This window comes from Myotis myotis, unplaced genomic scaffold (assembly GCF_014108235.1).
Source record: "Myotis myotis isolate mMyoMyo1 unplaced genomic scaffold, mMyoMyo1.p scaffold_m19_p_6, whole genome shotgun sequence".
NCBI lineage: Eukaryota > Metazoa > Chordata > Mammalia > Chiroptera > Vespertilionidae > Myotis > Myotis myotis.
In genome coordinates, this window is record NW_023416368.1 from 35459824 (window position 1) to 35487657 (window position 27834).

Below are 27834 nucleotides of genomic sequence, written 5' to 3' on the forward strand. Positions count from 1 at the left end.
CCAGGGCTGGGGATTGAATCTGCAACCCAGGTACGTGCCCTTGATCAGGAATGGAACCCAGGACCCTTCGGTATGTGGGCTGATGCTCTAACCACTGAACCACACCAGCCAGGGCTGAAATGATCTTTTTCCCTCTAAAGTGCACCATTAGAGGGAATCGAAGAAAATATTTAGAGGGTGGGATTTAGACCTCCAGTTTTATTAGGAGGCCTTTTCAGGAAGTCTGAAATTAAAATGTAAATTTAGCAGATGCCTCTTATATTCTTCCAAATCCCAATGGTTCTAGTTCACTTCTTAGGAAGTGCTCCGTCCATCATGTTAGGACTTCTCTGAAGTTGTCTGTCAGTAGCCACGGTGTCGCTGGAGGGAAGGTGGCGCTCTAGGACCACACGCAGCCTCTGAGCCCAGGTGCCCATCCGCGAGCTTGTCAGACAAAGGGTCGACGGAATGAACGGCAAAGACCCTGTCGCTGAAGGACTCAGCATCTACACAGTTTCTGACAAGACCAGTCTTTCCTCTTCACTTTCTCACTCACTAGAGGTGGTTAGAAGGCTGTGCTTTTAAGGACTGTGGGGCTTTCTTCATCATCTTTTAACATCCTTGTGTGGCTTGGAGTTTGCCTGTATTTTATCCTATCAAAACAAGCAAAACAAATGTTAGTAACAAATCTTAAAAAGATGTCCATCAGTCTCAAAACAAATAAACAAAACCAACCTAGAACTGAGGCTATATCGCTAAAGGGGAAAAAAGAAATCGTACAGCAGATTCTGCAAGGTTCTCCTAGTCTCTGTGCTCTCCCAGAGCTGCTGTTGCTGTGGAGATGGGCATGGTGACATGGTGATCTTGTCAGGCCACAGAGGATGGAATGCAATCTCCTTGCCATTTCTAACCCTCTAAACCAGTCCCTGGCGCTGGTGAGACTTCCCGGGGAACTCTCTGCCCCCAGTGTGCCAACATGGTGAAGAAGGAGGCCTCCTTACCCTTTCACTCTTAGCATCTGGTCAATGGTGTCTGGGAGGGGGATACCGAAGCTCTCTGGGAGGAACAAGGTGAGAATGGCTGTCAGGATGGTCAGACTTCCCATGAGAATGTAGGGGAGGAAGCGGTCGTAGGCACCTAGGGCAAAACAGACAGAGCCCCAAGCCAGGGTGCAGTTAGACTTGGTCCCCTCTATCCCTTTGAGCTCTAATGGGGATCACCTGCCCCCTCAGCCATAGTCTGAGCTGCCAGAATGGGGTCTGGCACCTAGACGGGTCTCAGAACCCAGAGTTGGCACTGGCATGCCCAGAGGTCCAGGAATGCCTCATGGTGCAGGGGAGGGGAGCCATGATGACTACGATTCCTATTTCTAAATGCTGGGTTTCCAAAAAATGCAAGATACTCGTCCAGGGACAGGAATAGCTCCTCCACAGGAATAGCTCTTTCCAGATGTGTTACAACCCATTCAATTTGCCTACAGGTCAAGCAAGATGTTTCTGCTTGTCAGATCTATGGAGCATGTTCACCTAGCATAACGGGTACTCTCAAGGTGGGCGCACTCCTCCCCAAAGATGTGCCAGCAGGGATGCTCAGGGGAAAGCAGCTGCCAAGAGAAAATGATTTTGAGGAAGAGACAAATGGTGCCCTGCTACAGAAAATGGCATGAGGCGCATCTTCATACAGAATTAAACCACCGTGTCACATGCTCCAACCCGCACACATTCTCAGTTCATCAGCCCTCTTGAATGGACATCTTTCCCTCTCCTGTTCCTTTTAAATTCTGATTCCAAGAAGAGGTTCTCCAATTAAGAATACTGGCTCCCTAAGCCACTGTGTAGTTTCTTAGGATAGGGGATTCTGTTTTCTGATGGGAAGCTGAAACAGGAACAAAACTCCCTACTTTTCTCAGCAATTTCAGGCTTAGCTACAAGCCAGTGCCTCTCCACAGCACACGCACCTGGACAGGAACCTTCTCCAGGCACAGATCCAGGATTAGATGGGTCCCATTTGCTGTGTGTTTTCCCTTCGCAAGCCATCTTCAGCTCGCATTCCAGCTCACCAGTGCCTCCGCCCCAAAGCTCCCGTGTGCCCTCGGCCCACGGGACTTACCAAGGTAAATGAAGTAGGGAGACAGGATGCTGCCCAGGCGGGACGCCATGGAGCTGATTCCCACGCCCATATTTCTGACCACGGTGGGGTACAGCTCGGCTGTGTACACGTAGACCATGGAAAAGGCAGCAGTGACTCCAAACTTGCCCACCATCACCAGGACGGTGGACAAATAATACAAGTCTGGGGAGACAGAGGGAAGAAGGTAGGAGAAGGCACCAACCCAAGGTACACTGCTGTTGAGAGTTCCAGGTTTTGTTGTTTTGTTTGTTGTCTGAAACAAACATACTTTCTCCCTTTTCTGTGGGGCTGGCATTCCTATTGTGGGATGAGGGGCTACAGCCAAGAGATCCCTCCAAACTGTTACTACGGAGAGGAAGCTGGACCTGCAGCTGTGTAAGTGCCTGCCCTTCCCCTCGGTGTGAAGATGACGAGAATGAGCCCCTCAACATCCCGAACAAACTTGCTTTCCAGGCCAGAAGTCATCAAACACGCGCCTGTCGAGGGGCCAGCTGCGTCCAGAACCTTATGCTGCAGGCGCTGTGGAAGTATAACTACTGGCTTCTGGGTGAACGGGAAGCTCACATCTAACTCATTTCATGCTTTCATTCTACTCAGACCCACACACCCTCGGAACGGACCCTCCCATCTACCCTGCTTGCTGTGCCAATGAGGAGATGCTGTGAGCGGCCTGTGGGTCTCCCTGAGCTTGGGCGAACCTGTACACGCATTCCTGGGCTCCCCTGCCATGTCACAGTCGGGGCTGTCCCTGTGCAGTGCTGCCAGCCTCGGGGACCCACAAACGATCCCCAGAGGCCTCCAAATCCCTGGGTACTCTGACAATCTAGTTACCACGGGGAGTCCATGAACTGTTCTTTGAAAAGGGCTGTCTCCTCCATCTGCGGGATGCCAAGACGGTTTTAAGAATCAGACCCTGCTAACGGCCTATGATCTGGCCCCTCCTTTTTCCCCTCTCTGTCTTTTTCCAGCTCTTCCTCTCTCCTCAAACATGCCAGGCTTGGTCCCGCCTCAGGGTCTATGCCTCTGCTATTTCTTCAGTCTGCAATGCTTCGTTCCTAGAATTTTTCATGGCTTTCTCCATCACTTCATCTATGTTTCTTTCAACTGTCCGTGACCACTCTGTATAAACTAGCTCTCCACAGTCCTTGCTTGTTATTATAAAGGTAACACAGTCTGCACTATATTAAGCCTTTATTTACTTGTTTACCTGTTTTCTCAACTAGAGTGTGAGCTGCAGGAGGGCCTGGGCTCTGCCCAAGTTGTTTTCTCCTGCATCCCTGCCCCAGCACAGTGCCCCTATCTACTTGTTGGATAAATAAATGACTAAGGGCCCGGTTAAAGAGTGATGGGGATGGCTGTCTTTCCTCTCCCTTACTCTGCAGAGAAATGGTGGGGCTGGCCAGCAGACCCTGAGTGACAGATGAATGGACTACTCCTGCACAATGTTTGCTGTGAAAGAAAGGCTAAGGGACGGCCTGGCTATAGCAACCAGGCAGCCTCAATTGCCTGCCTCGTTAGCCTTTTATTAGAGTTTTTAATCTTCAGATACAATCAATAGGGTGAGTAATCTTGGGAGGACACATGTGTTTGCATAGTCTTCTAGGCAAGGGCATTCAGGGATTAAGCATAAGGATTCCAGTAAACACCCAGGGGTCCGCACATGCACAGACTTGTTTGGAAATGTCAAGGAATAATTAGGGGTGCCGCCTTCGACACTCCCCTAAGTCAGAATTCCGATAAACAGAGCAGGCGGCCTTCCACACGCTTCCCTTTCCTTGGAATAGCCTCCTTATAAGCCTTCCAACCAAGTCTCATGCTTCCCCACAGAGAAAAACAAATCTGCTTGAGTCAAGAGTAAAACTAACCACCAGCCCCACCTGGTTGTTCTGCCCACTCCACACAAGCCCAGGCCATGAGGAGTGTCGGGTCTCAGGAGACACTTTCTCTTGATTTTTTGGCCAAGAATGCAGATATGCAGGTGAGCGGTGGTGGCATTATTTTAATCCCTTCATGAGTTGGGGGAGACAGCCTGGTAGTGGCTGAGTGACTCAGCGAAGACCCCAGAGGCAGACGCACACACTCCCTACCTGGGGGCACCAGCTGCACGAAGAGGAGGACGCTGCCGCCCAGGAAGAGGGCGGTGGCCATGGAGTAGCGGCGGGGCAGGTGCCGCAGCAGCAGCCAGGCCAGCACGTACGCGGGGACTTCCACCACTGCCGATAGGAAGCAGTTCACATAGGCGTCGCCATGCAAGTTAGGGGTGTCCAGGGAGAGCCCGAAATAGCCCACTGCTATGGTCATCCTGCAGCAGAGCACAGAAGTAAGCTGGAGGAGCAGCAGCTACCTGGGGCCTCCAACAGAGGACCTTCCAAGTGCAACTAATGCAGGAAATTCACAACCCTTAGGGGAGGGCAGCAGATTGAACCCAGTCTCTGGCCCAGTGCATTTTCAGAGGATCCCAAACAGCAAAAAGACATACAATTCAGACAGATTTACAAGAAAGAAAGAAAGAAAGAAAGAAAGAAGAAAGAGAGAGAGAGAGAGAGAGAGAGAGAGAGAGAGAGAGAGAGAGAGAGAAAGGAAAAGAAGGAAGGAAGGAAAGAAAGGAAGAAGGAAGGAAGGAAAGGAAGGAAGGAAAGAAGGAAGGAATAAAAGAAAGAAAGAAAGAAAGAAAGAAAGAAAGAAAGAAAGAAAGAAAGAAAGAAAGAAAGAAAGAAAGAAAGAAAGAAAGAAAGAAAGAAAGAAAGAAAGAAAGAAAGAAAGAAAGAAAGAAAGGACAAACCCATCTCCAACCTGCCTGTTGGCTGTAGAAACCCTAAGCTGAAGCTCTCACTAAGCCAACTTCCTGACTCTCTGAACCTCCTCAAACCCAGCAGCTACAGAGGAGCTGGGGAGTGAGAGGAAGCAGACAGCAAGAGGGGTGGGAGAGGACTGGAAGGATAAGATCAAACACGGTAAAGCATTTGGAGAAAGAGCCAGAGCAGACCCCCTGTGGCAACCAGCCAGGAAGAGGCTGGTCAGAGGCAGTGAACACACCACCACCTACTCCCGGAGGAGAGGGACTGCTGATGGCGGGGCCAGGGGGGCTCTCGTCTGCAGGCCGCACCCGCACCCGGTGTCCCTGTCCCCAGGACATTCTGTCAGACTGGACCTTTATGGTTAGACTGGGCTCATCTGCAGGGGTGAAGCCACAGCTGGTACAACCAGGGAAAGGGGCAGGAGCAAGAGTTCCCGGGAAACCCAGAGCCGGAGGAGTGCCAGGTGAACAGCGGGGGCGACTGGCAAGTCTGTGGCACACATTGAATGCTGGCACTGTCTGAGGCCGATCCCGGGCGCGGCATTGCCCTGAGGGAGCCTGGGCTATTTCTTGGAAATGGGTGACTCATCATCTCTAGGGAGCAAAATGGCTGGCTGCCCAGAGACTGGCTGACTCGTAGTTTAGACTGAGGTGAAGTCTGCCTTCCTCACCCAGCAGGATCAGGTGGTGCCTCTAACCCTAAGTGTCTGCAGCTGAGCAAATGCAACTCCCTTCCTGACACACTTGGTGAAATGTCTCATCAGAAGGAACTGGTAAGGAGCCCTGCTTCCAGGACACTCTCCAAACATCCCAGAAGGAGGGATCCTGCTTCCACACAGACTCCCAGAAGGTACTCAGCAGCCTCTGTGACTGAAAGAGCATGGTGTCTTCACTTGGCGCCTTCCTGAAGGCTTGCCCTGTCTTCCTTAGCCACTGCCTGGGGCACAAGGGACAGGAACAGCTAAACTGGGACCCAGAGTGAGCAAGGATTCGCCCACGACCTGGAGGGATCCTCAAAGGTTCTATATATCCCCCCCAAACCCCCCACAACAGTTTCCATTTCCTTGTCTGAGATTCCATCAAGAATCATGCCCTAGCCGGTTTTACTCAGTGGATAGAGCGTTGACCCTTGGAATGAAGGGCCCTGGGCCCAATTCTGGTCAAGGGCACAAACCTTGGTTGCAGACTTGATCCCTGGCCCTGGCCCTGGTTGGGGCACGTGTCAGAGGCAACCATCGATGTGACCCTCTCACATCAATGTTTCTCTCTCTGTCTCTCCCTCTCCCTTCCACTTTCTCTAAAAAAATCAATGGAGAAATATCCTTGGGTGAGGATTAACAAAAAATAAAATAAAATATCTTAAAAAAAAAAAGAAATATGTAAAAAAAAAAAAAGAATTGTGACATGCTCATTCTTTGATGGCAAAACACATCCCTTTTACTTTCTGATGACATGGCCTTTCAGTTTGGGTCTAAACCACATTTGCCAATGAGAGAGGCACGACAGCCACTGCAGAGGCGTCGCGTGGAAGCCTCAAACAGTCTCACGCACCACAGAATTATGGACATGATGGTGACCATTCGGATGTTCCGGGTTCGGAGCAGATCCAGAATGCTGTGGGACTGCGGCTTCTGGGAACTTAGGTCTTGTAGCTGCAGGGACAAAATGACAAGAATATAGGAGGAAATATTATTACAGTGATGAAGTTCTGCCAGACACTCTATTAATCCCCAAAGACTTGAATAAAATATGATCCTTACTGCAAATAAATAAATAAATAAAATAAAAGAATATAGGAGGGAGAGAAGGCTGGAGATTCAGAGATCCAACAGCATACCTGAAACCCCTGCATCTTCCTCTCCGAGTTGGGGAGGGTTTTGTTTCTTTCTTAAAAAGAAGAGTATATATAGTGACTGCATCTTGGGCAGCACAAGGCTTCCCCTGGCCTTGTCAGTACCACATTAGTGTCAAGAATGAGGAGGGAAAATAAGTGGCCAGTCCCTGAGGGCCAAGGCAGACCCAAGCCCACGGTGGCGCCCTCACAGCACCACCCCAGTCAGTGGCCACATTCCAGGCAGGTCTCTAAGCATTCCTCCCCAAGGCTGGATCCCTGCCCTCTGGGTCAGAGAGAGAAACTGGCTGTGCAGTTTATTGATCTGCTATTTTAGAAGAATTAATGTTTTGAGTCTTCATACCATGTAGTCTCTGGTCTACTTCCAAAAACAAAAACATTTCAGATAGAAAAACAGGAAAATTGACCTCGGCTTCACCCAGAGTGACTTCCTATGAAATTCAGCATAGCCAAGGACATTCATAAACCACACGTCTAAACACACTGATGTTTCTTTCTTAAGCAAACCCAGCTTTGGAGCTTGTTTTCCCAGCGTTAGCAGTTCAACACAAGGTCAACTTTAGACTTAATGGATCCCCTGAATAGCCTCATTTCCTCAAGGATGCCAGTGGGACCATGGGTTCACCCAAACTGACCCCTCACTGAAAAGCCACCAAAGCCGCTTCTCTGAAAAGCCCTCTCTGCCATCCACTCCTGCCCTTTCCAACTGTGCTGGAGGGAGCGGCTGCTGGGCCGCCACTCAGCTGCGAGGCTGGCCGGGCTGGCGGGGGGGCCAGCCGCTTCTCTGCTGCGTAGAACTGGCCTCTTCCCCAAACCCCCACTCGGCATCTCTGAGGCCCGAGTGTCTCTAACGTGCCTTCCACACACTTCAGCGTGAGTGCCGGTGGCTGTTCTCACAGCTGGTCCCCTATCTTCCTGTCAGATCAGACACACATTCCAGAACTGTAGCAGCCAGCAACTACAACGTCTGACCTCTTCTCACTGTCACGAGACTGAAGAGAACTGCCTGCTGCAGAGGGTGGACGCTCTGGGAGAACAGGAAGAAGCAAGACCCGGGAATCAGGCAGGGCCAGGAGGTTACTCACGGCGTGAGAACAGGGTTTGCTGGGAGGTGGGTTGGGACAAAGAAAGGGTCCGACACCAAAAAGGACCTGGCTCCAGGGTCATGCAACAACTACCCACAGGAGGAGACCGAACACTTCTAACTCCAAACTGTGTTTGCTTCCTGTTTTACAAACTGCATTATTATTTTTACGATTGGAGACTACTTAGCCCCTTACTCATAAAGAGTGCTTATGGTTACAAGTAATGGTAAGATTATATGATTGCCTAGAAAAGAAGTGTATAAAGTAAGAAAACCTAATTTCCACAAGAAAGGTGAAGAGATTTAGGCAGTTAGCACCTGCTTCTCAGCTTCTGAAATTTTTCATTTTTATTGTTTCAGAGAGGAAGGGAGAGGGAGAGAGAAAGAGAAACATCAATGATGAGAGAGAATCATTGATTGGCTGCCTCCTGCACACAGGGGATTGAACCCACAACCCAGGCATGTGCCCTGACTAGGAATCAAACCGTGACCTTCTGATTCATAGGTCGATGCTCAACCACTGAGCCACACCGGCTGGGCTCAGCTTCTGAAATTTAATAGGGCCTGCCTGGGCACCTGGGGCATAGGCAGGGAGAGGGCAGGGCTCCTGTGTGAAGGGAGAGCCTCTGGTCTTTTGTATTTTTTTAATATATATATTTTTATTTAATGTATTTTTATTGATTTCAGAGAGGAAGGGAGAAGGAGAGAGATAGAAACATCAATGAGAGGGAATCATTGATCAGCTGCCTTCTGCATGCCCCCTACTGGGGATTGAGCCCATAACCCAGGCATGTACCCTTGACTGGAATCGAACCTGGACCCTTCAGTCTGCAGGCCTATGCTCTATCCACTGAGCCAAACCTGCTAGGGCTTTTTAATATATTTTTATTGATTTCAGAGAGGAAGGGAGAGAGAGAGAAAGATTAATGATGAGCAAGAATCACTGATCAGCTCCCTCTTGCAGAACTCCTAGTGGGGACTAAACCCACAATCTGGGCATGTGCACTGACCAGGAATCGAACTGTGACTTCCTGGTTCATAGGTCGACACTCAACCACTGAGCCACACTGACTTGGCTGAGCTTCTGACCTTTGTAATGCTGCCCTCAAACCATGGCACGGAGACCCTCCCACCAGCTCCCATACAGGGCTTACCTCGCTTGGTTCAAAGATGGCTGAGGGTGCAACAATCCCATTGATTTTGGCAGCCCTATGGATGATCACCTCTGCCTCTTTAAATCGTCCCTGAGAGATGAGCCATCGGGGGGACTCGGGGATGAACCTGAAGTAAAAGAAGCAATCTCACTGAGGCATTCCTGCTTAACAAACAAGATGTAAAATGGGGTCCAGGTGGGAAATGGGGCCTCAGAACCAGAGCTAGGTTTGGGGAATACTTGGTGTTTCCAAGTCAGAAGCAAAGAGACCATCTATGCCACACCCAATAATGACCTGACGTGTGAGCTTTTGAGTACACTGGAGTGCACAAAATTTGGAAGGGCCTGCTCACCATGATGGGATGCCTCCACTGGCTGGCCATCTCCATTTCTGAGGAGCAGTGGTGCCACCTGCTGGACATTAAGGAGACCAGGCAAGTTGGGCTCCCAAAGCCTGGCTTGTGTGTGAGCTCAGCCCAGCCCAGCTCCTTGCCCACCTGTACTCCTCTGCTTGTTCCTGGCATCCACAGAAGTTTCTACACTGGCCTCTTAGCCTCTAGTTTTTCCTCATCTCCACCTGATTCACCCAATTGACTTGTCAGACTCTCAACCTACACTTACTAAGGCATCTGGGTGCTCTGAGAGTATGTGGATCTTAATTTCTACCTCAGCAGGTAGCCCCAGCCTTTGGGTCAGGACCAGGACCCATGCTGAGCTCTGTATCCTTTCCCAAATGCCCTGGAATGTTCACAACATGTGGGGCAGTGCCCTCAACATCCCCACCTGCTAGGGGCGATTCCCGCCTCAGCCCCTCTGCTGTGTTCCCTCCCTTGGTAAGGAATGGCCTCCCCTCTGCCTGTCCAACTCCTCTGTGTTGGAGGCTCAGATGGAGCCTGGCTTCTTCTGTGTGGCCACCCTGGGAACTCTCGCTTCCATCGCTCTTCCTCTTCTCCCAGTGCCTGTGTCATGAAGCCTTGGTGGCAACACACAGCCAGAAGCAGGGCCTTAGCCATCTAGTCTGTAGTCGGATAACTTCCTGGAGGCCAGGGAGGACCCTGTCATCTCACAGAGAAGATGCTCATCTCTCAGAGAAGATGCTGCTTCTTCCTCTCCCTGAACTCTGAATAACCCAGCACAGGGCTGAGAACAAGTCCACTGATGCCTGGGATTTTGTTTTGCCTTTGGCTTTTCTGAGTATGGAGAAAACATTCTAAAGTAACTTACAAATACAGTGGAACCTTGGTTCTTGAAACTTAATTCATTTTGGAAAGCTGTTTGAGATGGGATTTGTTGGAAAACTGAATCATTTTTCCCCCCCTAGAAATAATGTAAATGGAATGAATCCATCCCAAATCCCCAAATGAGTCTGTGCTTTAACCTTTCTTATGTGTACTGTTTAATCTATAAACACTTCTTGAATTGATGGAACCACACCCTACTAGCCTTCATCGGATCATTTTCAGCACTAGTTCCATGGGCGTCTCTCAGGAAGTAGGTGTGCAGCATCTTCACTTTTCACATATCACTGTCTCCTAAATATTGTCAGCAGGTAACGGCTTTCTGCTTTTCGTTTACTCAAATCAACAATAGTTTCCGACCTCTTCAGTCCCCTGTGATCGGAATTCTGTGAGCACGTTCACACCCTTAGCAACAACAGCACACTTGATGGCATCTTGTATATGTTTTAAAGGTGTGCTAGTTGTCCTTTCCACCAGCAACAAAAGCAAAAAAAAACAACAACAAAACCCCATGAAGATATTCATAGCACGACTTCCTGAGCTATTAACAGCAGGTTCAGGGAGATTTCGTGGTAAGCTGACCCGCGTTCTCTCCTTTGTGTGTGGCCGGAGAGTGGCTTTTGCCATATGGATGTATCAGCACGAAAGGCTTGTGAGGTCAAGAACTGAAGTTTTGAAAAGGGAGACAATTCTGCCCCTCTCCGCACCCCCAACAACTTGGTTGAGAACAAAATTTGACTGTAATTTACACTTCCTGTCTCTGGGAGCCCAAATAGGGATTTGTGGGTTGCTGCTGCCCCTTAGTGAAGGCCAGATGGAAGACGGAAGATCCCCTGTGGGTGTTACCCCTGGGCACACTCACCACCAGAGCACTGCGCACAGCAGCCCCGGCAATGTCAGCGCCAGCAGCAGCATCCGCCAGTCTCTGATGAAGTAACCAAACAGTGGCAGCAGCATGTAGCCAATTGCATAAAATATGCACACTCCTAACGTAGAGAATATAATACGAATGGACTTGCCAAGAATTTCTGTTCCTGTTCAAAGCAAGGGAGGAGTCATGTTAGCATTTTAATTTAGGTTATTTCCTTATTCATCTTCTCTTGTCAACAGAAAGACAAGAAAGCTGCCAGAATTATTTCTAAGTTTCTAAGCCCTCGAGAGAGATGGGATTCTGAACCCAGCCTGGTCTGACTATCTGCTGGGCGTGCCTCATTGTGGCCTCTCGGTGACAGTTCTCTCATGAAAATGTCATCACTTCCTGAAGCCATATGCTAAAGATGCCACGTTAGGCCTCCAAATGTAACCCTCACAGGAGGAAGAATCCATTAAAGGGGAAGTCATTACTAAGGCTGCACAGGCTGACTGCTATCCTTTAAGGAAAAAATATTCTGTTAAGTGTGAAGAGAAAGAAATAATCCTTTCAACAGTACAACTGAGAGACCGATAAGCTAGAGTTAGATTCCTCCAAACAGTGAGACTGGTAACTTTTCAGTGAGAACAGGCAAAAGCCCCGCAGTGTGAATTCTTAATTAAAACCCAAAGGTCACATGGCTAAAGCCTGATCCTATCAATTCATTCTTGATAGTCAACTTCACTGCCAGTGTTTTGCTGGGGGCCATTTCTTCCTTGGCCTTTGTTCCTCATGTCATACTTCCCTCTCTCCTTAGCTACCTCAGCCCTGGGCAGTGGCAGGCCCTTTTTGTTGGATGAAGGATCTGGGGTGGGGTATAGTGAAATGGCCATCAAGTCCTAATAAAACCAAGGAGCCACTCCTCAGAGGCCAGAAGAGAACTGGCATACAGCAGGTAGGCTACACGCTGCTGGGGACCCAAGGCTGGGTACTTGGTGGACTCAGATTCCCTGCCTACAAACTGGGTTCTCTAAGAAGCCCTGGTTGGTGTTGCCAGAGACCACTTCCCCTTGAGGGACATCACGGATGTCTCCAGAAAGTGGTGGTGAGACGATGGTGAAACACAGGATCAAGTACTCAACTCCAACTTGATGGCCATACCCAGGACAAATGCTGCCACATAGTTGGAGATCTGGCCCATGCCTACAAGGACAAACAGCACGGCAAACATCTCAAAGTTGCTGGAGAAGATCTGCAGGAAGCTGAAGCCTGTCTGCATGGCCATGGTCACAAACAGCACGTTCTTCCGACCAAACCTGGGAAAGAAAGCGGAGTGACAGAACCAGCAGGGAGAAGGCGGTAGGAAGGGGCTCCACCAAGAGGGGCTTTCTCCAGGACCATTCAGGGATGGGTGGTGGACAGTACTGCTAGGGTACCAGTCTCCCAGTCCCTATGCTTTTATCCTCCCTGCCTCCACAGCCTGGGCACCAGGGTAGCCCCCCCAAAAGATGCTTATTAAAAAAAAAGATGCTGTTTCTGCCCTCATGGAGCTTATAGTTTACTAGAGACCTGGTGCACGAAATTCGTGCACTGGGGGGGGGGGGCACCCTCAGCCCAGCCTGCGCCCTCTCGCAGTCCTGGAACCCTCAGGGGATGTCCGACTGACAGCTTAGGCCCACTCCCCGCCTAAGATGTCAGTCGGACATCCTTAGCACTGTCACGGAGGTGGGAGAGGCTCCCGCCACCACTGCTATGCTGACCACCAAGGGGCAGCTCCTGCATTGAGCATCTGCACCCTGGTGGTCAGTGCGTGTCATAGCGGCGGTCGTTCTGCCATTCACTCAATTTGTATATTAGCCTTTTATTATATAGGATAGGTAGTGAAATAGACAGTGATCACTTTTGAGAGAGAGAGGGAGAGAGAAACATCGATGTGAGAGAGAAACATCAATTGGTTACCTCTCGTATGTGTCCCAACCTGGGATAGAACCCACACCCTAGGTATGTGCCCTGACTGGAATCGAACCTGCCACCTTTTTGGTGCAAGGAAAATGCTCACCCAACTGAGCTACCCAACTGGGCAGTGATCACATTTTAGTCAAATAAACACATTACTGAAAGTACAGTTACACACTAAGGTAGGTGCACTGAAGGATCAGCACCCAGGTCCTCAAGTGTACAACAAAGGAACCTACCCTGGACTGGGGGTAGGGGCTGGGGATGGAGGCATTCAGGGAAGGTCTCCCTGATGATGGGACATTGAGATGAGGCCCTAAAGAAAAGTACTTGTTGACAAGGGGGAGTAAGGATAGGGACCAAGCTTCCAATGATACTCACAATATAGCAAAGAGACCATTAATTACATGAGAACACCTTTTCTTTAGCAATTTTTTAAAAAAATATATATTTTTATTGATTTCAGTGAGGAAGAGAGACATAGAAACGTCAATGATGAGAGAGAATCACTGATTGGCTGCCTCTTGCATGCCCCCTACAGGGGATCGCAACCCGGGCATGTGCCCTGACCGGAATCGATCCTGGGACCTTTCAGTCCAAAGACCAGCGCTCCATCCACTGAGCCAAACCAGCTAGGGCTATTTAGCAATTTCTGAAGGAAAGGCACAAGGAACCAAGGTAATGTAAACCAGGGACTCTGAGTTAGCCTGCAAGGTCAAGGAAGGCCCTGGGGGCAGGGTGGTTAAGAGGAGAACACACAACTGTGGCTGGAGTCAGCTGCTCACCAGGGTACTGCAGGGTGGCAGGACCTACACTGCACTGAAGAGCTGGTGTTTCTACTTACTGCGATGGGGGTTTTTATTTGTTTGTTTTTGAGGGGGTGGCTAGTGCTACTGGCATATAGTAGTAGACATAAGCTGGAGATGGTCTAGACATCCTAAAAAGCCCAGGATAGTCCCCCAGAACAAAGAATCCTCTGGCTCAAAATGTCAATAGTGTGAAGATGGGGAAACCCTGACATTAGAAGCAGACTTTGTTCCCCACACCCCCTTCTGGCCTTTCTTTTACAGAGCACCCTCCATGCCGTCCAAGGGCAGCCCTCCTGCAGGCAGAGCTGTAACCTCTATCCCTGCCTTCCCCGCCCAAGGGCTCCCTGGGATGATGGGAAAGAGAAAGATCCAGGGAATCCTGGCATAGTACCAGCCCCTTGGCAGTCCGGGTTGGGCCCAGAAACACTCACTTTTAATGTATGTCAACAAAAAAGTAAAATAAATAAAATATGTCAACCAAACCAAACATCAAACATATACGTGCCTACAAAACCAGGAAATACCAGTCTACTTCTTCCCAGAGTTGTGCCTCTCATAATTCATGCACATAAAACTAACTCAATGTCAGATAAAAGGCTTTGACAATCCAAGATTTTTTAAAAATTTAAATTCTTTATTGTTTAAAGTATTACTTATGCTCCTCCCTCCGCCCCCCACCCCCATTGACCTCTCCCCGGCCACTCCCACCCCCCAGCACATGCCTTCACCCGCCTACTGTCTGTGTCCATTGGTTATGCTTATATGCATGCATACAAGTCCTCTGGTTGATCTCTTATCTCTCCTCTCACCCTCCCCTGCCTTCCCTCTGAGGTTTGATGGTCTGTTCGATGCTTCTATGTCTCTGTCCCCAAGATTATTGTATTGCTCTTGAATTTCAGCCTTACTTATTCATGAAGGTTAAACCTTTGTCCTACATAAAAAGTTACTACTGGTATCCTAGACAAGTTGAGGTAATGAATCTATTGCACTTAGGTAATTTGTCTGACTTAGGTTTTGAACTGGTTGACTCAGAGGTAATGAGAAGAGAAACTGTCCACTCCACAGAGCCCTGGGCCTCCCGTGGGGGTGGTGCTAAGGGCTGATGGTAGGGGCTACAACCAGAACAGCCATACTTCTAGTTGTTTCATTTACTGGACTCAAATGATACTACTTAAAATAAGTCTGCTGACAATTTTTTTTTAAGTTTTGAAAAACACTACTAGCACTTCTAAAGACTAATGTAGTCCTTAACATACTCATTGGTGTTTGTTTTTTTCCATACTCATTAATGTTTTATTTCTGTTGACTTGGACGATCCTTTGGAACTTAAACACTTTCCTTAGGTAGTCAGGATGTTACACGGCCATCAGGTTTTTAGGCTATCCCACAAAGACCTACCCAACCCATGATGCAGTTAATCCAGAAAAATGCACTGCGTTTCAACTCTGAGCTTGGGGTACCTTCTCCCTGTTTATATCCAAGTAATTACTCTGAGTCTCGGCTGCCACTCAACTCAGAGAGAGGGTATTTCCCACTTGGAGGGCCTCTAAGCTTAGTCCCCTCTTCTCACTCTACATTCCCGCCAGGCAATCTCATCCATGTTTGGGACTGTGATGAGGGTTCTATGAGCTGTTAATTCCCAAACGTGCTTCTCCAGTCCAAACCTCTCATGGAGCACTATATCCATATTTGCAAGTGCATACTTAATTCCTCTACTTAGGAGTCTCATAATCACCCCACATTCAGTATGCTCAAATGGAACTCACCACCGTCCCCTCTTCCAGAGTTATTTGTCTTAGAGAAGGGTATTGTCATCCCTCCGGTTGTGTAGACCAGAAACCTTCCTCTCCTCATTTCCCGCATCCAACCCATAGCCAAGTCCTCTTGGCTTTACCTCCTACCACTCCTCCCCATTTATACCACCTGCAATCTAGTCCAAGCCACCACCATCTCATGCATAAATTATTGTGATAACCTCTTAATTAGTCTCTCTACAATCCCTCTCTTGTTTCTCCTTTCAATACTTTCTCCACAAAGTTTATCACATAATCTTTTAAAAATTGCAAATCTGATTATGTCACACTCAAGCTTGAAAACACTCTCAATGGCTCCCCAGTGCTCTATGACTAAAGTCCAAGCTCCTAACTATCACCTGCTACTCCCATCTGCTCTTCTACCTGGGCCTCTGCCTGCCTCACTGCTCGTCTCTAACCACTCTCCACATCTCCATCACAGAGGACATTTTTCCAGTTCCTAACATATGCTATTATGCCTTTTCTTTAGTCTAGGCTTAAGTTCATGCTGCTCTCTTGCACCCAGAATGCTTTTTCCTCCCTCCATTCCCTTAGCTGGCTAATTTCTACTCATCTTTCAACTCCCAGTGCATGCTTTGCCTCCTTGGGGCACCCTCTACTGGCCCCCTGTCAGACTCTCTTAGCATGTGCACATCTCCTCTGTATCACTTACTACCACTGAGAATAACAAGTGCTCCCCTCAATTAGTTGTTTAGGACATTCTGCCTTGCTAGGAGGCAAGTTCTAGAAGAGTAGGGCCCACGCAATGCAGAGGATCAAGACTATCTGGACCCAAATCCTAGCTCTGCCACTTGCTGGCTGTGTGACGCTGGGGCAAGTCACTGAACTCCTCTGGGTTTTATTTTCCCCATCTGTAAAATGAGAATACTGATGCTTCCTACTTCACAGGGTTATGAAGATTAAATCATTATTATTGTTTACTCGGTACAGTGCTTATAAGAGTGTCTGGCACATATTAAGTTCCATGTGTTTGTTAAATATATATCAGTAATCAGCTGATGCTTGTTGCTAGATAAAAGATCTGGGGGAGCATAGGCCCTTCCCCCAAAAGGACAAGTGTCTATGGCTTGTCTAGAATCACCAGTTAACGGTGATGGCCTACTTAACTCTTAATGCTCTCTGGTGACTACTGGAATTTGTCCCTTTTTTTAAATTGCTGGATGATACTCTGGAAAAGACAAATCTAGTGAGAAATGCATGTATTTTTCATGAGTAAAGACTCCTCAGTTAAGGATAATAATCCATAGGTGTAAACCTGCCAAAATATCACCCTGAATCAGTGCTACAGGATAAAATGGCTTTGTTCTTGTGTAATACTAGAGGCCTGGTGCACGAAACTCGTGCATGGGTGGGGAGTTGTGTGTCCCTCAGCCCAGCCTGCACCCTCTCCAATCTGGGACCCCACTGGGATCGGGCCTAAATGGGCAGTCGGACATCCCTCTCACAATCCAGGACTGCTGGCTCCCAACCGCTCGCCTGCCTTCCTACTTGATTGCCCCTAACCGCTTCTGCCTGCCAGCTTGATCACCCCCTAACACTCCCCTGCCAGCCTGATTGACACCTAACTACTCCCCTGCTGGCCCTATTGCCCCTAACTGCCCTCCCCTGCCTGCCTGATCGCCCCTAACTGTCCTCCCCTGCAGGCCTGGTCGCCCCCAACTGCCCTCCCCTGCTGGCCCGGTCACCCCTAACTGCCCTCCCTTGCCAACCTGGTCGCCCCTAACTGCCCTCCCCTGCTGGCCTGGTCCTCCCCAACTGCCCTCCCCTGCAGGCCTGTTCACCCCTAACTGTCCTCCCCTGCCGGCCTGGTTGCACCCAACTGCCCTCCCCTGCTGGCCTGGTCCTCCCCAACTACCTTCCCCTGCAGGCCGGTCCCCTCCCCCTCAACTGCCCTCCCCTGCAGGCCTGGTCCCCCCTAAATGCCCTCCCCTGCTGGCCATCTTGTGTGCACATGGGGGTGGCCATCTTGTGTGTTGGAGTGATGGTCAATTTGCATATTACCTCTTTATTATATAGGATGACAGTCTAATCCTGAACTTCTCTATTAGAGAACCCAACCAGCTGGGATGATGCCGGGACTCCTCTCCACTGGGTGACGCAGTGCAGCCAAGGACCTTGCTGAAGGCCACTCTTTTTGTCCTGGGCTTCTCCAACAGACCCCGCAGCTCCAGAATAGGGAGATAATATAACGGACCCCTCTGAGAACTTCACAGAAACTCCGGACCTCTCTAAATGCTCACATACAATCTCTAAAATTGTGCCTATAATGTCAAGAGTACATGAACTCCCTAAGTCATAAATGGACCTTGAGTTAACAGCCTTGGAATTCCATAAACAATCTGCTTATGGGTGAAAATAGCACATTTTCTGCCTGTTGTGAAGTAAGTGCCATAAGCACAGGCCTCTTAGCTAAGGCGCATCAGTCCTGTGGACACAGGTTCTGACCATCACGTCCCTACTGGCTATAGAGATCCTCTCTTACCTTGTAGAGAGAGCGGTGGTTTTGGGAATATGGCAGCAGCCATCCATGGTATGCCTTAAGATCTACAATACAGTGTGTGTGTGTGTGTGTGTGTGTGTGTGTGTGTGTGTGTGTGTGTTGTCTACCTCTCCCATGCTTGGGAACATGAAAGAGTCATGCTCATCTAGGGAGGGACAGCCAGACTAGTGCAGAAATAAATCATGGCATATTTCCTGGTCAAATCCAGCTGATCCTGCATGGATACACTCAGCTCAGGTTGTTTTGTTTGGCAAGAGTTAGGGGGAGGAGGTTGTTGGCTCTCTTTACTTGGTGTGGTGTCCGTACTATAGGTCAGGCTTCCCTTTCTTTTAAAATGCAAGGCCCTGGGCTGAAAGACACTTCCACTTGAAGTCATGGGCCAGGCACACACACACACACTCCTTGCTCAGTGTTGGGGTCCCCTACCACTGCAGGAGACAGACACCCACCTTACCTGTCTGAGAGCTGCCCCGAAATGAAGGAGCCTATCAGCACACCCACGAAAAACAAGGAGACCGTGAGCGGGGCCTTCCAGTCGTCCTCACACACCAGGTTCCACTGTAAAAGGAGCAAAGGGATGTATCATTCACTTCTATTAAAAATGTTTTAAATTTAAACTTTCTTGGAAAATGAAATCAGAACATCCTGTATTCCTGCACTCCGTTTACATGACTATGTGGGTGTGAGTCCGTTTAGGCAGCAATGAATGATCTGGGCAGCAAGGCAGGGAGGAGGCTCCCCTCACATGAAGATTGGGCTCCCGCCCCGTCTGGTTTTTCATAGCTTTTGGCCCCATTGTTTTGCTTCTAATTTGAGAAAGGGAGCAGCAGGGAGCAAGTACTCTGCCCATGTTCTAACCCAAGAGAAGGCAAGGCCTCTCATGGTCACTTAGAAGAATCTGGGCCGAGCCCAGGGTTGTGGACGGGCAGGGAACCCTTTCAGTGGGGTTTGGGTCATTGGCAGGATGGCACAGGAGTGGTTCTGAGCAGGGGTATGGGGCTCTAAGGGTCAAGGCATCTGGCAAGGAGCCGAGGCCAGGGGGCCTGAAATGCACCATGTGAACCTGTTCCTTCCGCTCTGCTCAGGTCCCCACCCACCCTGGGCCAATGACTTCTTGGACCTTCTGGTGATATTTAGAGCTGGGATCCCTGATGCTGCATTAACACTAGGCCTGATTACAGCCAAGAGCTCTGAGCTGGATGTCAAGAAACTGGGGTTTAGCTTCTAGTCTACTGTTAACTGGTTATCCAATCTCAGACAAGATTTCCCTCCTCATTGTACCTTTCGTCTTTTGTAAAACAAGGGTTGGGGTAGGTAACAGGCTACATGGCTTGAGTTTCCCAGCACCCAATATGTCGTTTTGTCTATGGTTATCATAAAAAGAGGTCTGCAGGCTTGGAGAAGCAGCTGAACACTCAGATGTGAAGTCTCTCCAGCCTAACAAGGAGCCAAAACGAGGAAGAAAAGCCAAAACAGGAAGCTTGGTGGTTCCCAGGAAAATGTTTCCCAGAACAGAGAGATGGCGCTCTGCAGTAACCAAGCAGGCCACCTGCCAGGGCATTCTTGCTTGCCTGACGCCAGGCTGCTGGCCTGCCCTCCATGGAGTCTGCAGTCTCCCCAGCAACACAGAGAAGCAGTGGGAATGCGTGGCTCCCAAGAACAAAGCACCTCTTCCAGGCTAAGTGAGAAGGGAAAACAAGTCTACTTCTCTGCTCTGCTGGGCAATGTGTGCACACAGCCTCAGGGCTCCTTAGAAGGGTGGGAGGGCAGCCCCAGGCTGGACAAGAAAATCCCTGCTGCTATTGATAAGGATGGCTCAGCCACATAGCTGGCTCTCCACTCTGGCACTTTGGATGGGCTGAGAATGGGTTGGTGGCCCCTAACCCAGGGCAGAATTGGGGGTCTCCAATTCCTACATCTAGAGGAACTCCAGGCTAGCAAGGAGGCCAGAATTTCAAAACACTAAGGCTTGAATTCTTGGGTTATGGCAACCTTCCTCATCTACAGCCTCAGTGGTGCCAGTACCCAGATATCCCCATCCAGACATGGCTGCTAAAGTCAGGATGGAGCAGCAGGGAAGAGAGCTGAGGGACTCGGTGATGGGTGCTGGCCTCTGGTATTAGGTAGGGTGCGAGGCAGAGCTTCAGGGGCCAGATCATGGCTGCTGCTGCTCTTGAATGCGATGGGATCTACTCCAGCTAGCACACATTACGTTTGTAGCAACAGAGATGAAAAAATAAAGACTCAGTAGCTGTTTCTCAACAGGTCTCCTGTGAGGGTTAGGGAATAATATAGCTGAGCTACACTAGGAATCCACAGGGGCTTCTGCAGTGAGTTCTGGGGTGATAGTCCCCCCAACCCATGTCAGGTCTCCCAATATAGGCTTTTAGAGAAATCTGGACTGGCAAGGAGACAAGGTGACTAATGCTCATGTTGGGATAGGTCCCCAGATCATGTCTCCAGCTCCCACAGCTGCCACTTGATTCAACCTGTCCTTATTCTGGGCAAGTGTGTAACTCCCTGGAGTAACTGAACTCTCAATCCACCACTAACAATTCTTGACAATTCTCAGGGCCTGGCTTGGGCCTTCCAAAAGCAAACATGGGCTAACACTTCCTACTGGTCACATGGGGGGAGGGGGAGGAGGACGACTATGTGCAGGGTCAGGACAGGTAACAGGTCTCAAAAAATGAACACAGGGGCAGGCACCTCGCCAACCTATCCACTCACCTGTCAAATGGTCTGCAGTGGACTTAGGATTTGGCCTGAATCCTCCTTAGGAGGGGTGGGATGAGAAGGGGTGGGATGATATGCACAGAGGAATCCAGTGTTCCTACACTGAGCTCCTGGCTCCCCAGCCATGACTAAAGCAGCTCCAGACCAGCTCATCGATGCCTCCACTTGGTGCATTGGATGGGCTGCACTGGCTGTTAATTTGCATGAAAGTTTTCATATTCCACACTTAGCTATGTACAGTTTATGTCACTTATACTTCAATAGAATTGCTAAAATTTTTAAGAGAGAGAAGTGTGTCTCTTGTATGTAGTATGTAATTGGTGCTGCTTCTTGGTTATAGGAAATAGATTCTAAACGTTCTTACCTAGAACTAAATGTTCTTGCCTGTGAGTTGGCTAGAAGGAAAAAGATACAGCGTTTGTGCCCATAGGGCAGAAGCTCTTCCCTGAGATGTGCCTAGCCTGACTGCTTCAACGGTCAAATAAACTGGTAAGAATCACTTGTTGCTGAATGCCACGTACTCCTATACACATTTAGTTCGGCTTCCTGCTGCAATTAATGACAAATCCTTGCCCCACGGCTGGCAAGGAGAAGTATCTGCTACCATAAACACTATAATGCTTGGCAGTGCCCTGCACAGGTGAGGCTCAGTAGCTGTTTGGTAGATAGGTGAGTGAGCGAACAGACGAAAAAAAGGGCTGTGAATCTTCAACATCATAGTATTCTTTGGGCTTGGCTGCCCAAAGCCCGGATGAACCCTGAACTTTGATCTCTAGATTTTCTTTGCTTCCTCAGCCCCTTCCCTGTGTCAACTGTCAGAACTTTGACCCAGAGTGTGGGTTCTCAGCCATCTAGAGAGGGGCTCAATCTGTTCACTCAGGGCCACATGGGTCTGGTATGACTGCATGCACACAGGGGGCCTCAGGGGACCCAACAAGGGTCTTCTTTGGCTTTCCAGAGCTACAAACGCAGGATAAGCGTCTGTGCTCCCCTTGAATCAGCAAGGGCATAGCGGTGAGGCGCAAGCTCAAGGTCTGTCCCTCCACCCTAGAGTCAGCCCAGCCCCACCTCCCCGGTTGATGTGGCCTTTCCTTCAGGTGATGTGGCTTGTGGATAACAGTGGGGGGCGCTCCTATCTTACAAGGCTATCTATGTATGACATAAGGCTGACAGAAAAGCTAGTCCAGAGAAAGCAGCTTTCTAGGACAACAGGGAGAAAGTCATTGTGCTGCCAAAGGCTGGGGCAGGGGGCTTCTGGGAAGCAGAGACAGGCAGAAGGCAAGGGGACAAAGAGGACTGCTAGGCCTTAGCTGAACAGACTCCAACTCATGGGTGCAAAAGCTAGAAGTTTCTAAGGAACTTTTCTGGCTATAGGCTGGGCTATGGAGACACCAAAAAGCAGGAGGCCCAGGCAGTGTAAGAAATCACCCAGGTTCTCAGAGGAGGGGGCAGTCCTGAGTCAAGAAGCACTCGGGGATTGGAGCAGCACAGCAAGGTGGGGTGGCTGACTCTCCAACTCCAGGGATGACTGAGGGGCCAGAGAAGGGGCCAGCCTAGAAGCACGTGGACCCCCAAACTGTTCCTGAAACATGGGAGAGCAATCTCATTTCAGTGTCCCCTTCTTTCTGCCAATCCCAGTCCCTTGTCACATGCCCCAGTCCCTGGGATGGGAGATTACATTTCCTTTAAAATATTTCAGTCAAAGCTTTTCAACCACTCTCAAATTTCCTGCTGTGAATTAAATTATCCTTTTCTTCCTCAATTCTCAAACGTTAGAAAATAGTTCTTAAGTTATCCATTAATCCATTCAACAACAATTTTCCTGCGTACCCACACTCTGTATCCAGCATCATGTTAGGACCTGCAGGAGAAGCAAAGATGTAAATCCAACACCAACTTTAGTACTTACACATACACACTTTAATTTCAAAAGAGGCAACAATCACACAGGAGACCTGAAGTTTTCATCTTCTGTTGAAAAAAAACGACTAAGAATTCAGTATCCGTGTACTCTACATATGATGTGGGGCAGAGGGCAGACCTGGGACTAGCTGCAGTGGTCATCACGCCAGGTCTGAGTGGAAAAGAAAATGGGCCTTAGAAAAATGGAGTCAGAATGTTAATGCAACAGCTTGAGGAACAAGCAGCTCTGAATGTCAAGTCAGGCATTCCAGCATCTCCAAACAAAGGGCTAAGTAAGGTATTAATTTGGCCTCCCAGCAAAGACTGACAACCTGTCAGTAGGTGAAAGGGCACACAGCTCTTATGAAACTGCTAAGACAGTAAAATACATAGGCTAAATATAAAAATGAAAAAGCTGACACTGGTAGCAACTTAAGCTAAGGACCCCTCTGGCAGGAGCTCATCAGTACCACCACCACTCTCAGCCCAGGGCAGGATGAAGGCAGTAAAACAAGAGCAGATGACAAGAGTTAAGTCAAGGGATACGAGGGATACGAGGGATCGGGGTAAAGTCCAGAGGTGCCATGAGCTTCTTCTGACTTTCCCCCTTCCATGAGCAGCTAGAAGCAGAATTTGTAGGGCCTCCTGTATAGAGGAGATGGACAGTCTCTGCTTTCACAACTCTCACTGGCTTCCAGGAAGGTAACAGACTTGCTTGCGAGGCTAGGGCTGAGGATCTGTGATGACAGAAAGTTGTGATTCTCCCTGGAATCTTAGGCCACAAAGCACAGTGTCTCTCCATTCAGTGTCTCTCTTGTCAACACCTCAGGACACTAGAATGATGTCATGTCACTCGTTTTGAGATCCCAGTGGCGATCCCCTTCAGCCCTCCCCTCCCCCTCTGAACTCTGCCTTCCTTCTAGGCCGTTTCTTGCTGTTTCAGACTTTGCATCTGCTGACATGAACACCCCAGACTCACGGAGAGGCTTCATCTTTCGGGAAGCCGTCCCTAATCTGCAAATCCCTGACCCTGCAGTCCTGGTGCCCATCAAGGAGGGCTCTCTCACTGCCCTGCTTGCTTAGTTGTTCTGAGGCTCCAAGCAGTTAGTGCCGGAGTCTTAGGAAGATGCAAAGCACATCCACACTCATCCATTAACATCATGTTATACATTTGGTTCTAGTGACGCGGGGTTGCCAGGGGACAGACAAAGCCACCCAGAACAAAACCCCAAGGGGCTGGGGAATGAGACAGACAGGTTTCTCCTGTCTGTCTAGGAATGACAGCTGTATGCTTTGTGACAACATTTCTGGGCAACAAGTCACTCTGAACAGATATCTTCATTCAGATGCATAGAAACTAACAGGTTGATAACCAACTATCAGCAAAAAGTAAACAGTTCCTTAGAGGGCATGCTCAGACTGTCATTTTGGGGTGAGGGTGGGTGGGGAAGGAGTAACTGGAAAAGGGAGCAAGAAACAGTTTTATACACATGCTTCCCTTAAGTTTAAAAGTTCGGGAAAGAAAGGGAGCATTTTGATGCCAAGAGGCTGGCTGAAAAACGGCGACGGACCCGTGTCTCAAGCCCTGGATCTGCTCCTCCACACTCTCATCCCAACTAGAGGAGGCCTTTGACCACTCAGGGCTTTAGAGCACCTCGTGCGGGCCGGGCCACCAGGGCCTTCTTGGCTCCCTCCCCAAGCTGGCCATCAGGACAGATGGACCGTTTGACACTCTGCTGTGAGAGGGCGTCTCTGGCTGGAAGTCACCGCGCAAAGCGTTCCCAAGCCACCCGGCCGGAGGATGGATGATCATCACCAGCGCGCAGTGGGATGGGGGAATAGGAGTGACAACAGCGCGCACTTTGCCCAGATGAAGTGCGTGAGCTCAAAGACTGCGAAGGACCTCCCCACACCCCGGCCCTCGGTCCCAGCGCGGGGCTGGAACCCACCTCGGTCACGATGGTGGACAGGTAGACGTCCTGGCTGAACTCCCAGCCATCCAGGCAGTCCTCCTGCTCCAGCTGCTCCAGGTCCACGTCGCGCCCCGGCTCCAGCCCGAGCGCCGAGAAGTTGGCGATCGCGGCGAGCCGGTAGCGCCGGCAGTTGTGGGGCACCTGGCGGCCGTCCTGCAGCCGGAGCGGGGCACTGTGGTTGCGCCAGGCGCTGCTCAGGTTCGCGGAGTCGGGCACCCGGCAGCGGTGCTCGGGGGTCGCAGTCAGGAACACGGCGGACATGCCGTTGAAGCCGTTGGGGATGATGCTGGAGCTGAGCAGGAAGAAGATGAGGCGCTGGAAGGGCCCCCACTCGCCCAGGAAGGCGGTCACCTCGTCGTAGTCCCGCATGCCACACTCAGCAGCCCGCGGCGCGGGGTCGTGGGACGCGGAAGCGCGCAGAGGCGGGGCGCGGGGGGCGTGCGCGCGTGCGCCTTGGGACTCCGCCGCGCGACCGCCCGAGGGATCAGCCGGGTGACCGTCCGCCGACTGAGCTGCTCGCGAGCTCCCGCCCCGGAGCTGCCCCGCCGCCGCCGCAGGCCTGACTTAGAGGGCGAGGCCGAGGAGGGTTCTGGGGTTGGGCCGCAAGGCCCACCCCGCCGCCCGCGGTGCGGCGCCGACGGAGGCGGAGCTCAGGCCGCGCGTGACAGCAGGTGGGCGGGCCCGGGCTGCCGCCTGCACCTGGGGCTCAGCCCGAGGTCCCAGCGCGCGGAGCCCTGGCGCGGGTTCTGAAGGCGGCGGACTGCTGGCCGCTGTGTCCGAGCCGAGCTCGCGGGCCCTGCGCGGAGCCGGGGGGAAGGGGACGCGCTGGCGGGCGGGCAGCGGGGCTCGATTCCCGCCCCCACCTCGCAACTCGTCGCCTGGGCAAACGGGGGCCTGGGTCTGGCTCAGGGTCTCCCTGTGCTTAGCTGCTCTGACACTACCCAGCCATGTAAGAGGGACCGGGATTTTTTCGAACCGGAACCGTTAACTACCCCAAAGGAGAGGCTGGGAGCAATGACTTTGAATTCTGTTTCAGGTGACCTTTCCATGTTTTGGTCTCTAATACGTCCTTTTGTTGTCCTTTAACGTGTGCGAACAAAAGTAAAATTTTAACATCAAGATTATTGATGATCCCAGGCTAGGATTAAATAGTCTTCCTAGATTAATTGTTTACGCACAGGCTTAACTCTGGAGTTGACTAGCAATAAAAAAAAAAAAAAAAAGCAACTGGATGATTCTAAAGGTTCCCTGTACAATAGAATAAGTGTGGTCGGCAGTTAGCCAGCCAAAAGCAGAGCGAGGAGAATGGGCCAGGTGCAGAAGGTCACCAGGATGGAAAGCCCTGGTTCCCTGGCAAAGGACAATTGTAGAGTGGTGCCTGCAGGATTGGGGTGCCAGGTGCCTGCAGGATGGCCCAAAACAGCCCAGGCTAGTGCTGACACCTCTAACTCTTGGCCTGGAACGTATTTATCTCTTGTAGGTGGGGAACCAGTCCACAGTGCCTGGAGGTACCTTTTAGGATGCATATTTGCCAACTGGGAGACGTTTGACCCTGAGTCCCTTGAGGTTCTTTTGCAACATAACCTAGCCTCACTATGAAATGGGCAATGGAAAGACTTGGCCACTTCATGGCACCATTAAGTTTAATACTATCCTAGAGTTAGACCTGTTTTGCTGTTCCAAAGGGAAGTGGATGGAGGATGAGGCCTCCTAGGATCAATACGTCTTTTCCATACAGCCAAATCTTTATGGCTCTCAGAAATTGTTAGGGACAAGAATAGAATATCGGGGACTAGATATGGTTGTTGCAGAAGACCGGGTTAAAAACCAAGCCACGCTTCCAGAAAGGGAGTTACATTTTATTATTAAATTCTGCACAGGCCCAGACAAAAATGTGTCTTTCAAATTCTGGGCCCCCCAACATGGAGGAAACTTCTCTATTTATACTTTTTCCAGTCCTTTGTCTCCCAAATTTGGAATGAAACTTCTGGGCCTTCTGAGAAAGAGGGCCTACGTGCTGAGAAGGGGTCATGAGACCATATCTCAAGGCCTGGCCTGGTGTCAGCACGGACAACTCTGGGGTATAGTTTACGGCCTCTTTGGAATGGGAGTAGTCTTATTTTCCTTATTATTGAAGACAAAAGCCAGAATAGCAGGGTTAAAATTTCAAACAGCAGTTCTTATATAAGATGGATGCTTCATGGTTAAGGGAAGTATTAATCATGCTCTGTTAAGCATGATTGCCATGTGTTGGTTAAAGGACATTATATTTTTAATATTTCCTACAACTTTTGTGACATTATACTATGTTAGTACAGTTTGGGTAATATATTTAAAATCTTTTTTTTCTTGAAATATTAATGTTTGTTGTATATTAAATTATATTTAAAATAGTTTTCCTTGCAATATTAATGTTTATTGCATGTAACATTATTATATTTAAAATAGTTTTTCTTGGGAAAAAAAAAAAGGACATTCTAACTTGGCTGGGAGTTGTATGCCCCCGGGATCTGGGAGTCATCCTGGGACCTGGAAGTCGACCTTGGAATGTGGTCGGTTCTCATTCAAGGACTTTCTATTATCATGGAAAGATGAACAACCTTGTTGCCCAAACAATGAAGTCCCACCCCAGTCTGTAATCCCTACCTCCCTATGTAATCTTTGCCCTACTTTTGGCTTTTAAAAAAATATTATTTTTATTGATTTCAGAGAGGAAGGGAGAAGGAGAGGGAAAGATAGAAACATCAATGATGAGAATCATTGATTGGTTGCCTCCTGCACACCCCCTACTGGGGATTGAGCCCACAACCCGGGCATGTGCCCTTGACCGGGAATCCAACTGTGACCTCCTGGTTCATAGGTCGATGCTCAACCACCAAGCCACACTGGTCGGGCAAGAGACATTTTTTAAAGCAATTTGGCAAATTATATATTTTTCTCCCTACCTGATCCCTCCAAAATTAGGCAATTTTTAATGAGTGAGCCATGGCAGTAGGTTTCTTTGCATGAATTCAATAAGGCCAGTTTCCAATTGTGGTTTTTTTTTTTTTTAATTAAATCT

The 27834-nt window shown here is 49.6% G+C and overlaps 1 protein-coding gene and 1 long non-coding RNA gene across 5 annotated transcripts in view; one reads left to right on the top strand and one right to left on the bottom strand.

The window, feature by feature from the left end:
* On the bottom strand, positions 1-25332 carry SLC22A5 (solute carrier family 22 member 5). 4 transcript variants are annotated; one of them, XM_036314521.1, is made up of 10 exons: positions 24750-25328; positions 18617-18720; positions 12245-12399; positions 11096-11267; positions 8997-9123; positions 6458-6558; positions 4197-4411; positions 2089-2271; positions 981-1116; positions 1-632 (listed from the first exon to the last, which is right to left on the bottom strand). In XM_036314521.1, exons 1-10 carry the CDS (start codon positions 25140-25142, stop codon positions 545-547), a joined length of 1674 nt encoding a protein of 557 aa, XP_036170414.1. In that variant the 5' UTR covers positions 25143-25328; the 3' UTR covers positions 1-544. The 4 variants fall into 4 exon arrangements, 3 of the variants coding, with proteins under 3 accessions (XP_036170414.1, XP_036170415.1, XP_036170416.1); XM_036314522.1 differs by lacking the exon at positions 981-1116 and having other exon boundaries at positions 24750-25331; XR_004968376.1 differs by lacking the exon at positions 1-632 and having other exon boundaries at positions 998-1116; positions 1937-2271; positions 24750-25332.
* LOC118658810 overlaps positions 25307-27834 on the top strand; it is an 11702-nt gene continuing 9174 nt past the window's right edge. The window contains exon 1 of the long non-coding RNA XR_004968377.1: positions 25307-25444. This is a non-coding gene — a long non-coding RNA (uncharacterized LOC118658810). The remainder of the gene's footprint in view (positions 25445-27834) is intronic.

Coding starts and splice junctions, on each gene's coding strand:
- SLC22A5 (XM_036314521.1), bottom strand. CDS start 25,142: ATGCGGGACTACGACGAGGTGACCGCCTTCCTGGGCGAGTGGGGGCCC. Junction 1,117..2,088: donor TCCCTACTTCATTTACCTTG/GTAAGTCCCGTG, acceptor GTTTTGCCCTAG/GTGCCTACGACCGCTTCCTC. Junction 633..980: donor CAGATGCTAAGAGTGAAAGG/GTAAGGAGGCCT, acceptor TTGTTTTGATAG/GATAAAATACAGGCAAACTC.